The sequence below is a fragment of the Oncorhynchus kisutch genome, linkage group LG21, assembly GCF_002021735.2.
Source record: "Oncorhynchus kisutch isolate 150728-3 linkage group LG21, Okis_V2, whole genome shotgun sequence".
Classification (NCBI taxonomy): domain Eukaryota; kingdom Metazoa; phylum Chordata; class Actinopteri; order Salmoniformes; family Salmonidae; genus Oncorhynchus; species Oncorhynchus kisutch.
In genome coordinates this window covers 13318985-13332639 of record NC_034194.2, presented here as the reverse complement: position 1 = coordinate 13332639, position 13655 = coordinate 13318985, and the positions used below count along the sequence as shown (strand labels likewise).

Genomic DNA, 13655 nt, shown 5'->3' with positions numbered 1-13655 from the left:
CCTCTGTGTATAGAGAAGCTATTGGACCTTAGCCCATTAGTAAGGACAGCAGCCTGAGGATCATCATATAAAACTTTCACCCATTTTATAAAGTTGTCCCCCAGACCAAATTTATTTAGTGCAAATAATAGGTAAGACCACTCCACACGATCAAATGCTTTCTCAGCATCTAGGGAGAGCACAAGACCATCCACAGCACTTTGTTGGTAGGCTTGAATTACATTAAGAATCCGCCTGACATTGTTGCATGACTTACGGCCCCTAATGAAGCTAGTTTGGTCTCCTTTCACAATTAGTGGCAATGAGTCCTCTAATCTTGTGGCTAGAATTTTAGAAAGCAATTTTCTATCCACATTCAGAAGGGAAATTGGTCTGTACGAGGAACAAGACTCTGGACATTTTCCCTTTTTGAGAATAAGTGAAATGTTGGCTTCTCTCAGCGTTTGAGGGAGTTGGTCATTTGAAAATGAGTGGTTAAACATATCACGCAATGGCTCAAGGATCAGGCCATGGAACTCTTTATAGAACTCACTACAAAACCCGTCTGGTCCTGGGGCCTTACCATTTTGCAGATTCTTAATTGAGAACATTATCTCTTCCTTGGTAATAGGGGCATTAAGGAGGGACCTCTGCTCTTCGGAGATAGTAGGGAGCTCAATCTTACAAAATAAGTTCTCCATTAATTTGGGTGCATCCTTTGGCAGTTCTGAGGCATAAAGGTTTGTATAACATTTCTTAAATGAGTCACTTATCAATTTATTTTCATATAAATGATTACCATCAGAATCAGTAATTGTAGCAATTGACTGAGAGTCAGCCCTCTTTTTAGCTAGGTATGCCAAGTACTTTCCTGGCTTATCGCCATGTTCATATAGCTTTTGCCTGACAAATCGAATTTTCTTTTCAGCGTCCCGTGTTAGGAGAGAGTCTAACGTTGATCTAATGACTGATATTTCCTTTAATAGGGCAGGAGTGGGCGTTTTAATGTAGTCCTTCTCTTTAGTTCCTAATTCACCCTCTAACATTTTTTGCTTTTCCCGCTTTTTCCGTCTCTTAGTAGCTGTGTATGACATAATCAGATCCCTGGCATACGCTTTACAGGTCTCTTATTGGCTGTGTATGACATAATCAGACCCCTGGCATACGCTTTACAGGTCTCCCAAAGGAGCGAGGGGTTATCTGTTGATTGAGAGTTAATAGAGAAAAATGCTTTAAACGCTGTAATAAAATATGATGTGAATGTATGGTCTTTAAGAATGGTTGTGTTCAACCTCCAATGTCTTGACCGATTGAGTGCCTCGTTGAGTTTTATGTCCAGGATCCCAAAATGAAACATGTAAAGATCCAAAAGGGGGTTTTCCCACTAGCTAACATGCAGGGGATTTCAACTCTCCAATGTAGACTCTTAAGTCCGTTTATATGTATGGAAAAGAAAATCAATAGAAGAAGATTGAGGCTCTTCCACCTAAAACCAAGCCTGGGCACCAATATGGATTCACACATATCTCAACCTGAGCTATAGCGGCTATTACTTTAGCAAGAAAAATAATAAAGATACGAATATTACTGAGCCGGAGGACGTGAGGACTCACACCACTGTTTCATTATCAGATTCAACCAAAAATAAACAAAGTTATTCAATGCTGTGGAGGTGCAGCTTAAAGTTATTTACCCGAGAGAGTCAATAAACGCAGCAGCCTCTTCAGGTGTGTAGAGCTTTTTAGGTGATCCGTTGACCATAATCTTCAATGTGGCCGGGTACAACAGTGCGTAGTCCATCTTCATTCTCCTGAGTCGAGCCTTCGCCTCATCAAACGCTTTGCGTCTTCGTACAACCGCTGTGGAATAATCATTGAAGAATGAGACCTTTGGACCTTTATGTTGACTACCATCAGAGCCAATGTTTCTAGCCGCATCCATGACGCGCTGCTTGTCGGTGAAGTTGTGGAACTTTATAAACACCGGCCGTGGGCGCTGATTGGGACCGGGTATCGGTGCTTGAGAGCGATGGGCTCTGTCCAGCTTCACACGACCAGCCTTAGTGTCCATTTGTAGGTAGCCAGGGATCCATTCCTCAAAGAATTTTACTGAACGTGTCCCTTCAGAATTTTCCGGGAGTCCCACTACACGAATATTGCATCTGCGTCCTCGATTATCCAAGTCGTCAATGTGCTCTGCCATTTCGCGCACCTGTTTCTCAAGTGCTTTTATCTTAGCGTCCATAGATGTAGTTGAAGTTTCCACTGCAGCAATTCTTCCTTCCGCCTCAACAACACGTTTCACAACCCTCTGTATTTCAGCTGAATGGCCTGCTATTGCTTCCAAGACCGTTCTTATCTTAGCATCGATCACTTTAGTAATGTTATCAGTCATCTTTTGAATCATCAGGTCCATTGTGCCTGTATCCGCAATGGTGTTAGCTTCGCTAACGTTAGCTAGCTCCTCATGCACATCCACAGGGGTGGTGGTTTTGGTCGACTTCTTAGTAGTTCTATTGGGCATGTTGTCGGAGAGTTTTGCGAAATAGTCGTCAAGACTCATTATATGGTAACTTATTTAGCCAATTCTACCACTTTTTCAAGCTAGGAGATTAATGTAAGAATATAAATTTACGAATGCCACGAGAGCTCGCTGAAACACCGTGTTCTCTCTACGGCACCATTTTGTCCCCCATCAGAATATGTTTTAAGAGAGCTTTAACAAACAAGTAACTGCTAGGGGGAACAGGGAAACTGATATGAATTTAAGTTGGAGGTCAAACGCACTGTGAAAAGGTCAAACACACAGTGCTCCGTCCTCTGGACATGACCCCATAACGACCCATAATGACTGTTCTCAGCAGTGGTCTTTTTACAAGATCACATCTCCCACAGCCTCTACAAAATAACCAGTGGCTCCGCGATGGCAGGAGGAGCAGATGGAGAGAGCACATGTAATCACTATGAATGAAAGATAAACATTTTCTTAAATAACAGCCCAATCCTCCGCTAGCATGATCTATTACAGGGGTAGAGGCTGTGGGAAGCCTTTCTCCCAGCAGCTGGCAGGTGTGGCGGGCAGCATTGTCCGCACAGGTGTTGGGAGGGGTGCTGGTGCCTGGGTCCCAGTTTAGGATCTGATGGATGGCATATGGTGTGAGCGAGGGATGACAGCGCACCCAGCTGGCACAAGGCGAGGAGTTAATATCCTCTCTTCCAGGCAACAGGCGAGGGGAGGCTGAGTGAAAGGAGGCTTTAGTTACTAGCGATTACATGAGGGTTCAGAGGCTGGTACTACAGCAGCTAGCACAGATTATAAACTGGGTGGTTCGAGCCCTGAATGCTGATTGGCTGATAGCCGTGGTATATCAGACCGTATACCATGGGTATGACAAAACATTTATTTTTACTGCTCTAATTACGTTGGTAACCAGTTTATAATAGCAATAAGGCACCTCGGGATTTGTGGTATGTGGCCAATGTACCACGGCTAAGGGCTGTGTCCAGGCACTCCGCGATGTGTCGTGCCCAAGCACAGCCCTTAACCGTGGTATATTGGCCATATACCACACCTCCTTGGGCCTTGCTTAATTAGACAATGGCAGGCAATCAGGACATTACCCACAATGCGTAACACACAAATACACTGCTCAAAAATATAAAGGGAACACTAAAATAACACATCCTAGATCTGAATGAATGAAATATTCTTATTAAATTCTTTTTTCTTTACATAGTTGAATGTGCTGACAACAAAATTATCAATGGAAATCAAATTTATCAACCCATGGAGGTCTGGATTTGGAGTGACACTCAAAATTAAAGTGGAAAACCACACTACAGGCTGATCCAACTTTGATGTAATGTCCTTAAAACAAGTCAAAATGAGGCTCAGTAGTGTGTGTGGCCTCCATGTGCCTGTATGACCTCCCTACAACGCCTGGGCATGCTCGTGATGAGGTGGTGGATGGTCTCCTGAGGGATCTCCTCCCAGACCTGGACTAAAGCATCCACCAACTCCTGGACAGTCTGTGGTGCAATGTGGCTTTGGTGGATGGAGCGAGACATGATGTCCCAGATGTGCTCAATTGGATTCAGGTCTGGGGAACGGGCGGGCCAGTCCATAGCATCAATGCCTTCCTCTTGCAGGAACTGCTGACACACCACATGAGGTCTAGCATTGTCTTGCATTAGGAGGAACCCAGGGCCAACTGCACCAGCATATGGTCTCACAAGGGGTCTGAGGATCTCATCTCGGTACCTAATGGCAGTCAGGCTACCTCTGGCGAGCACATGGAGGGCTGTGCGGCCCCCAAAAGAAATGCCATCCCACACCATGACTGACCCACCGCCAAACCGGTCATGCTGGAGGATGTTGCAGACAGCAGAACGCTCTCCACGGCGTCTCCAGACTCTGTCACGTGCTCAGTGGGAACCTGCTTTCATCTGTGAAGAGCACAGGGCGCCAGTGGCGAATTTGCTAATCTTGGTGTTCTCTGTCAAATGCCAAACGTCCTGCACGGTGTTGGGCTGTAAGCACAACCCCCACCTGTGGACATCGGGCCCTCATACCACCCTCATGGAGTCTGTTTCTGACCGTTTGAGCAGACACATGCACATTTGTGGCCTGCTGGTGGTCATTTTGCAGGGCTCTGGCAGTGCTCCTCCTGCTCCTCCTTGCACAAAGGCGGAGGTAGCGGTCCTGCTGTGGTCCTGCTGCTGGGTTGTTGCCCTCCTACGGCCTCCTCCACGTCTTCTGATGTACTGGCCTGTCTCCTGGTAGCGCCTCCATGCTCTGGACACTACGCTGACAGACACAGAAAACCTTCTTGCCACAGCTCGCATTGATGTGCCATCCTGGATGAGCTGCACTACCTGAGCCACTTGTGTGGGTTGTAGACTCCGTCTCATGCTACAACTAGAGTGAAAGCACCGCCAGCATTCAAAAGTGACCAAAACATCAGCCAGGAAGCATAGGAACTGAAAAGTGGTCTGTGGTTACCACCTGCAGAACCACTCCTTTATTGGGGGTGTCTTGCTAATTGCCTATAATTTCCACCATTTGCACAACAGCTTGTGAAATGTATTGTCAATCAGTGTTGCTTCCTAAGTGGACAGTTTGATTTCACAGAAGTGTGATTGACTTGGAGTTACATTGTGTTGTTTAAGTGTCCCCTTTAATTTTTTGAGCTATGTATGTATTATGCATTTATTTGCGGTTCTAATGTGAACCTTTAACATGGGATGGATGAAACTGTCTGCCATATAATTGCATATAGAACTGATTCATAGAATGTATGTGCTGTGAAAATAAACATGACCTTATATGGAGTTATTTGGATTCAATATCCTCGCAGATCCTAAAATCTAACCCAAATCTATCACTCATGACTCATCCACTTCAATCAAATGAATACTTCAACACGAGTGTGTGGTATTGCCCTCAATACTGAAACGAAAGGGTTTTTAAAAAATGAGCTGAAGATATCTGTAGCTGTAATACCGTGTAATACCAAATCTTTCCGGGATTGTGGTAGTGATGAAAGGAAAAGTAAACTGCTAGACATAACAAGGAAGAAGTATGGAGAAAATATCAGAGCCTCTATACTGGGGCAACGAAATCCAAGTTAAGACGTCATCTCAGATAGAGAATTTTTTTTTAAATCGACACTAGTGCAGTAGAATAGTGCTGCACAGTTTTCACATTTTGTGGTGTTTGTCTGAAATGTTGACACGTTCAATGTCTTTTTCTACTGATCTACACAGCCTACTTCACAGGGTAACAATTGAAAGTATCAACATTTCAGACTCAACACAACAACATTTGACAACTGTGCAGGGGTTCACATACTTTTCTTTTTTACTGCACTGTATATCTACCAAGAGAAAGTAGAATTGTTCTGTTTCACACTAGCTTACCCTAAATCATGTTATGTGATTATGGCCACTCTCAAGGGGAAACTGTCTTTCCATCTGAAACTGAATCCTTGACTCAGAAATATAATAATAAGAAGGAAAATAATCTCGTTCTTGTGACTGTTGTTTTGCAGGCCCTGCTGTCCCTGTAGGGGTGGATGTTCAGGTGGAGAGTTTGGACAGTATATCAGAGGTGGACATGGTAAGTGAATTGATAATCATACAAACATGAAACCTTGTAACATTTCAATGAAGTCAACTTTAACAGTTATTATTACAGAACATTACGGAACATTTGAAGAGGTCTTTGTGATACAGCGTTTAAATTCAACAACTGCTGAACGCAATGGGTAGGGATGCTGGCCATTCCTAGAACAAATAAAGAGAGACCCGTCAGTGTTAAATAAAAGTATTTTAGAGTCGGTAACATCAATGATTGTGCTGCCCACCACTTCCTTTGAACCAAAGAAAATGAACGTATCCTTCACAATCTGCTAATAAGTAAATAAGACTGTGAAGCTGTTTTCTGGGGGGGGGGGGGGGGGGGCACTGTTTTGGAGCTGATGAACTCAAATGAATTATATTGGTCATGCTTCTTAATCTCGTATTCTCAGATAATCCAAATAATAGGAGCACAGTGCTAAAAACAGTGTTTTGTCTTCAAAATGACCTTGCAAATGACCATGCACATGTTCCACCACAGTAATATAATTACATTGGCCCGCTGTCCAAAGCTATAAATTGGAGCCAAACTGCCATCCTGATGTCCTGTAAGCCTCTATGTGAGCATTTCAATGTTTGTATATAATTGTATTAAAATAGACTGGGCAAATTATTGCTTTCAGACTATGACTGTCCTTAATGCCAGACTGATGGAGGACAAAGGTTCAGTCATCCGTATCAACCATTTTAATGTCATTATGCAATGTTACAGTGGACTAATATTTGTTGAATGTGTCCAAATGTGATGTTATACACACGTTGTATGTAACGACAATGGTACTGATTACTTCATTGGTGCCATTATTTCAAGTTGTATTATTACTGATCTAATACATAGTGTAATGCTGTGAAGTGAATGGAAAAGGGGAGGATCTGCTGTGGTGGATGCAGTGGCGTAGTCAGCATGAAATAGACCCTTTTGCCTAGCAACATATACAGATCAAGGAGCAGAGAGGAAGGGAAAGGATATGTGTGACCAATGCAACCTCTAACCCAGAGCTGTCATTACTGTATGTGTCTCATCATCACTAATTTCAACTCTGACTGCCCTCTCTGGACATAATATGACATAATATGTTCCCTGCTCATACTAGGGACATACACTGAGTGTACAAAACATTAGGAAAACCTGCTCTTTCTTTGACAGACTGACCAGGTGAATCCAGGTGAAAGCTATAATCCCTTATTGACGTCACTTGTTAAATCCACTTAAAAAAGTGTAGATGAAGGGGAGGAGACAGGTTAAAGATGGATGTTTATGCCTTTAGACAATTGAGACATGGATTGTGTATGTGTGCCATTCAGAGGGTGAATGGGCAAGACAAAAGATATAAGTGCCTTTGAACTGGGTATGGTAGTAGGTGCCAGGAACACTGGTTGGACAGTGTGTCAAGAACTGCAATGCTGCTTTTCCCTTGTGTATCAAGAATGGTCCACCACCCAAAGGACATCCAGCCAAATTGACACAACTGTGGGAATCACTGAATTCAACATGGGCCAGCATCCCTGTCGAACACTTTCGATACCCTATAGAGTCCATGTCCCAACGAATTGAGGCTGTTCTCAGGGCAAATGTTGAGCGCAAACTTGAACGTTGTGAAAATTCTGTGCAACGTCCAGCACGCGTTTACTGTGAACACTGAGACTGTACCCACTTTAAGTTAGTTTTAACAGTGGCTATATAGGCTACTGTGGCTATTTGATCATAATGTAGACCTACCAGGGCCTCCCGGGTGGCGCAGTGGTCTAAGGCGCTTCATTGCCGTGCTAGCTGTGCCACCAGAGACTCTGGGTTCGATCCCAGGCTCTGTCGCAGCCGGCCGCGACCGGGAGGGCCATGGGGCGACGCACAAGTGGCCTAGCGTCGTCCGGGATTGGCCGGTAGGGATATCCTTGTCTCATCGCGCACTAGCGACTCCTGTGGCGGGCCAGGCGCAGTGCACGCTAACCAGGTCGCCAGGTGCACGGTGTTTCCTTCGACACATTGGTGCGGCTGGCTTCCGGGTTGGATGCGCGCTGTGTTAAGAAGCAGTGTGGCTTGGTTGTGTTTCGGAGGACGCATGGCTTTCGACCTTCGTCTCTCCTGAGCCCGTACGGGAGTTGTAGCGATGAGACAAGAAGGTAACTACTAAACAATTGGATACCATGAAATTGGGGAGAAAAAGGGGGTAAAATTCAAAAATAAATAATAATAATAATGTAGGCCTACCAGAGTGGCCTTACCATCAAAAACAATGGAGAAAATGCATCCCATAACATTTTAACATGGAAATAGCTGTTCTATCATTAAGCCTACAGTAGCAGCCGATTTGTGTTGTTCAATGTAGACCTACATTCCATGACACTTTTGAAAAAAACTTACAGGGCTTGACATCAACCTGTTTATTCACTTGGTGACTGAAAATGCTGTTGTGTTGTTTGATGTAAGAAACCACTTTACAAAATAAAATGCATTAATATTGTCATACCATTATTACAGAGAAACAGAAATATTCTGCTACCCTATGCCTATTGGCTACTTAGCTTATTCAAGTCTGTCTCAAAATACACACTGCCCCTTTAAGACAACAAAAAAGCTCTTTACCCGACTCGCTTTTCAAAGATATCTAGAAATGTACATGTTTTGTGCTCTTGGCTACATGCAGCTCTCGCTTTGATCTCAAAACAAGCGCATCTACTCATGACTGCTCATGCTGTAAGCACAATCCAGTTCAAAGTAAATGGCACAGATCCATATACAGTGCATTTGGAAAGTATTCCGACCCTTTGACTTTTTCCACATTTTGTTATTTTATAAAGCCTTATTCAAAAATGGATACAATTGTTTCTACACACAATCTACACACAATACCCCATAATGACAAAGTAAAAACAGGTTTAGACATTTTAGCAAATGTATTAAAAATAAAAACTGAAATATCGTATTTATATAAGTATTCAGAGCCTTTACTCAGTACTTTGTTGAAGCACCTATGGCAGCGATTACAGCCTTGAGTCTTCTTGGGTAAGACGCTACACCTGTATTTGGGGAGTTTCTCCCATTCTTCTCTTCAGATCATCTCAAGCTCTGTCAGGTTGGATGGGGAGCATCGCTGAAAAGCTATTTTCAGGTCTCTCCAGAGATGTTCGACTGGGTTCAAGTCTGGGCTCTGCCTGGGCCACTCAAGAACATTCAGAGACTTGTCCCGAAGTCACAGCTGCGTTGTCTTGGCTGTGTGCTTAGGGTCGTTGTCCTGTTGGAAGGTGAACCTTCACCCCAGTCTGAGGTCCTGAGCGCTCAGGACCTTTCATCAAGGATCTCTCTGTACTTTGCTTCGTTCATCTAGTCTCCCAGTCCCTGCTGCTGAAAAACATCCCTGCAGCATGATGCTGCCACCACCAGCCTTCACCAAAGGCATGGTGCCAGGTTTCCTCCACATGTGACGCTTGACATTCAGGGCAAAGAGTTCAATCAATCACGCAGGCTGTCGTGGCTTTTACTGAGGAGTGGCTTCCGTCTGGCCACTCTACCATAAAGGCCTGATTGGTGGTGCTGCACAGATGGTTGTCCTTTTTGAAGGTTCTCCCATCTCCACAGAGGAACTCTGGAATTGGAATCAATGGAATTTACCACAGGTGACAGGTGGACTCCAATCAAGTTGTAGAAACATCTCAAGGATGATCAGTGGAAACATGGTGCACCTGAGCTCAATTTCGGTGTCATATCAAAGGGTCTGAAAAATGTAGAATTAAGGTTTTAACATAACAAAATCTGGAAAAAGTCAAGGGGTCTGAATACTTTCCAAATGCACTGTATCGTGTCTGTGACTATCATTAAATGTGAAGACTGTTATCTTATCAAATTAATTCTCTATGTGTAATTATTATTACGTGATTAAACTAATAATGTAAACTTGAATTAATTTGGAAGTCGGGGCACCATAGGAAAATGTTTAGTCTCTATTTCCCGAATCGACTCTTCAGATATTTTCACATCTTATCTTATTTATGAATTATTAATTGTTACCTCATTAGTCTAATTCCAAACATTGTACAATTCTTAGTTATCTGCACAAACCCTGGTTTCCATAATGAATCAGCTATAAACAAATTGTCTTAATTATTTATTTACTAACTAACTAAATAATCACACAGCATTACATTTCAAACAAACAGTAGATAATGGTTACTAACAATGATAGAAAAGTTCCTAGTGGGCTAAGCCGATATGACAGCATGTTAGTCAACGGAAAGGGGTGGGGACTGAGAAAGAGCGAGAAAGACTAAATGGATTCACTACACACAGTCCATAATTATATTCATTGAAATGCTAATCCTTTGCACATGAACGGCCACTCATTAGAGAATAACTGCAATGTATATGTATTTACGCCTGTATGTCGTTGTTGTCTTCTCTGTTGAAATCCTCGATTGTCCTGTAGGGTTCATCAGAGTCTCTGGTTAACTTTCCTAGAAGTCACAATGTCTTTCGTGGTTGTAGGTAGTTAGACTGGATACTTCAGAGAAACATTCAACATTTTTCTCATAGAATAGTTGATTCGGCGGTTGTCGTTATTCTCATTCTAGGTTTACGTCATTTCTAGCTGCAGACAAGTAATTTGTGTCGTCTAAAATTTCTCCCTTATTCTGTAGCGATCGATAGTCTCAGAGTTGAACCATTTCCAGTAGTGTCGCCAACTACCTGCGGTCTGATTTAATGGCCTATAGAGTTGTAGCCATTCCAATGTGGGGACGACGTTCTCTGACTTATCCTTTGGTAGAGTTAAAGTTTAAACCACTTCACACACTAGCATCATCCGGCATTTTTTTGGTCACAGAAATTCAACCATTTGCAACATTAGCTTACACCGTGGTTTGTGTGGTCTGGTGTGAATTGCGCCACGAGTGGGTTTTATATATTTCATATTTCCATGCTCTCATTTAGAAGGTTAACATCACATTACATCTTTTCACAAATAGTTTCATATAGTTTCATCACGTTTCACAATATTTAGATGTAAACCTGATAGCTGGAAAATGTACACTAACATCTTATGGCTGGGGGGCAGTATTGAGTAGCTTGGATGAATAAGGTGCCTGCTACTCAGGCCCAGAAGCTAAGATATGCCTATTATTAGTAGATTTGGGTGGAAAACACTCTGACGTTTCTAAAACTGTTTGAATGATGTCTGTGGGTACTCATATGGCAGGCAAAAACCTGAGAAAAAATCCAACCAGGAAGTGGGAAATCTGAGATTTGTAGTTTTTCTCTTTGCCTATCCAAGATACAGTGTAAATTTGGTCCAATTGCACTTCCTAAGGCTTCCACTAGATGTCAACAGTCTTTAGAACCTTGTTTAAGGCTTCTACTGTGAAGGAGGAGAGAATGAGAGCTGTTTCAACCTGTGAGAGGTAGCTGCGTTCCATTGCATTTCTAAAAACAAAGGAATTATTGAAGATTTATGTTAAAAACATCATAAAGATTGATTCTATACATCGTTTGACATGTTCCTATGAACTGTAACGGAACTTTTTATCTGGACCTAGTGCTCGCGCCTCATGAATTTGGATTTGTGAACTAAACGCGCAAACAAAAAGGAGGTATTTGGACATAAATTATGGACTTTATCGAACAAAACAAAAATTTATTGTGGAACTGAGATTCCTGGGAGAGCATTCTGATGAAGATCATCAAAGGTACATGAATATTTATAATGCTATTTCTGACTTCTGTTGACTCCACAACATGGCGGGTATCTGTATGGCTTGTTTTTGTGTCTGAGCGCTGCACACAGATTATTGCACGGTGTGCATTTTCCATAAAAAAAATTGAAATCTGACACAGCAGTTGCATTAAGGAGAAGTATATACAGTGAGACAAAGTATTTAGTCAGCCACCAATTTTGCAAGTTCTCCCACTTAAAAAGATGAGAGAGGCCTGTAATTTTCATCATAGGTACACTTCAACAATGACAGACAAAATGAGAAAAGAAAATCCAGAAAATCACATTGTAGGATTTGTAATGAATTTATTTGCAAATGATGGTGGAAAATAAGTATTTTGTCAATAACAAAAGTTTATCTCAATACTTTGTTATATACCCTCTGTAAGTCTTCACAAGCCTTTTTGAAATCGGACACTGTGTTGGGATTAACAACGATTTTATCTTTAAAATGGTGTAAAATACTTGTATGTTTGAGGAATTTTAATTATGAGATTTCTGTTGTCATATCAATCCCGTTAGAGGGATTTCAGCCGTAATGTGTGTTTCCTGTCCTTCATGAGATCACCAAATGAAACACTGGTCATAACTGTCCCTTAACTGACTTGCCTAGTTAAATGAAGGTTACACACTCACCACACTGACCAAAAAGTTATTTTGTTGGCATTTACGTATGTCCCCATTACCAGTCAAATATAATCAAAACCTATTTCTTTCACAAACCTATTTCATTGTTGATTTGTTCAGCTGTTTCATTCTCAATCAGGATTTCTATGGAACGCCATTTGGGTGTTTGCGTGTCAAAAAAGATACACGTCAAATAACACTATTTGATGTGTCAAATAACACGACATAATCTGTTTCAGTAGCTATAGTTAGCTAGCTAACTATATAGCTAGGTGTCATCTAAATTAACCCTAATTTATAAGACTGTTCTTATTTGATTAATGCTGGGCGGACCCATCTATGTGACGCTAGCCACAATAAGGATTAGCCACAATAGTGGACTTTGCGCTAACCTCACATGAATTCCTAAATCATTGCTAAGAATAATGAAAATGCCTGCAGTTTCTACTGGTCATTGTTTTCAGGCTGGTTGTGTTGGTGTTAGCTAGATATCAAGCTAAAGCTAGCTACCCCAGAAGTTGCGGTCGAACAAATAATGCTTTATTACCAACGCGGTATTCTAAACACATCGTTTGTGGCCGGTGCTTGCTTGTTTGCAGACTTTTTTTCTTATTTGACACGCAAATACCCAAATGACGTTCCATAGTATGTATGTCATGAAGCTAATAGCAGTGACGCCGTTACTGTGTAACTCCGGTAGGGCAATATCTGAAAACTAGCGCACTTGGTAGTGTGTACAGGTGCTCGACCAGTCGGCGAAAGCCAACCTCACCCACGACAAAGAACGGTTGATTGTCAAGGGCAATGAATTCCATTATCTTGGCTTTAATGGAATTCACCTTTGAGTTGTCTCGCTGAAATTTTCTTCATCTTTCAAATGACTGCCCGACTTGTTGACTGCTCGATCCACACAGCAGACACTGTATGGGCTAGGTTTGGAATGCTGTGTTGCACGTGTAGCGCAACATTTGATGTGGTGTTATTACGTCATGTACCGATGGTATATACCTGTAGGTATGCACGATAGCTTTGACAACGGTTTTTAACATCGGTGTTTAACTAGACATTGGGCCGATATCAATGTTGGCATTCTTAGCTAATATCAGCCCGATTCCAATATGTTCACCGATATATTGTGCATCCCTAAATTACATTTCTTCTAAAATGAGTGGCTTTGTGGCACTAAGTGATGGTTGTATGGTGTTGGAAT

General features: G+C 42.2%; 1 protein-coding gene across 1 annotated transcript in view; it reads left to right on the top strand.

The window, feature by feature from the left end:
* Positions 1–13655, top strand: part of LOC109866545 (gamma-aminobutyric acid receptor subunit rho-2) — a 46113-nt gene that overhangs the window by 13304 nt on the left and 19154 nt on the right. The window contains exon 3 of the mRNA XM_031800116.1: positions 6029–6096. Coding sequence (XP_031655976.1) covers positions 6029–6096 — 68 coding nt within the window. The remainder of the gene's footprint in view (positions 1–6028; positions 6097–13655) is intronic.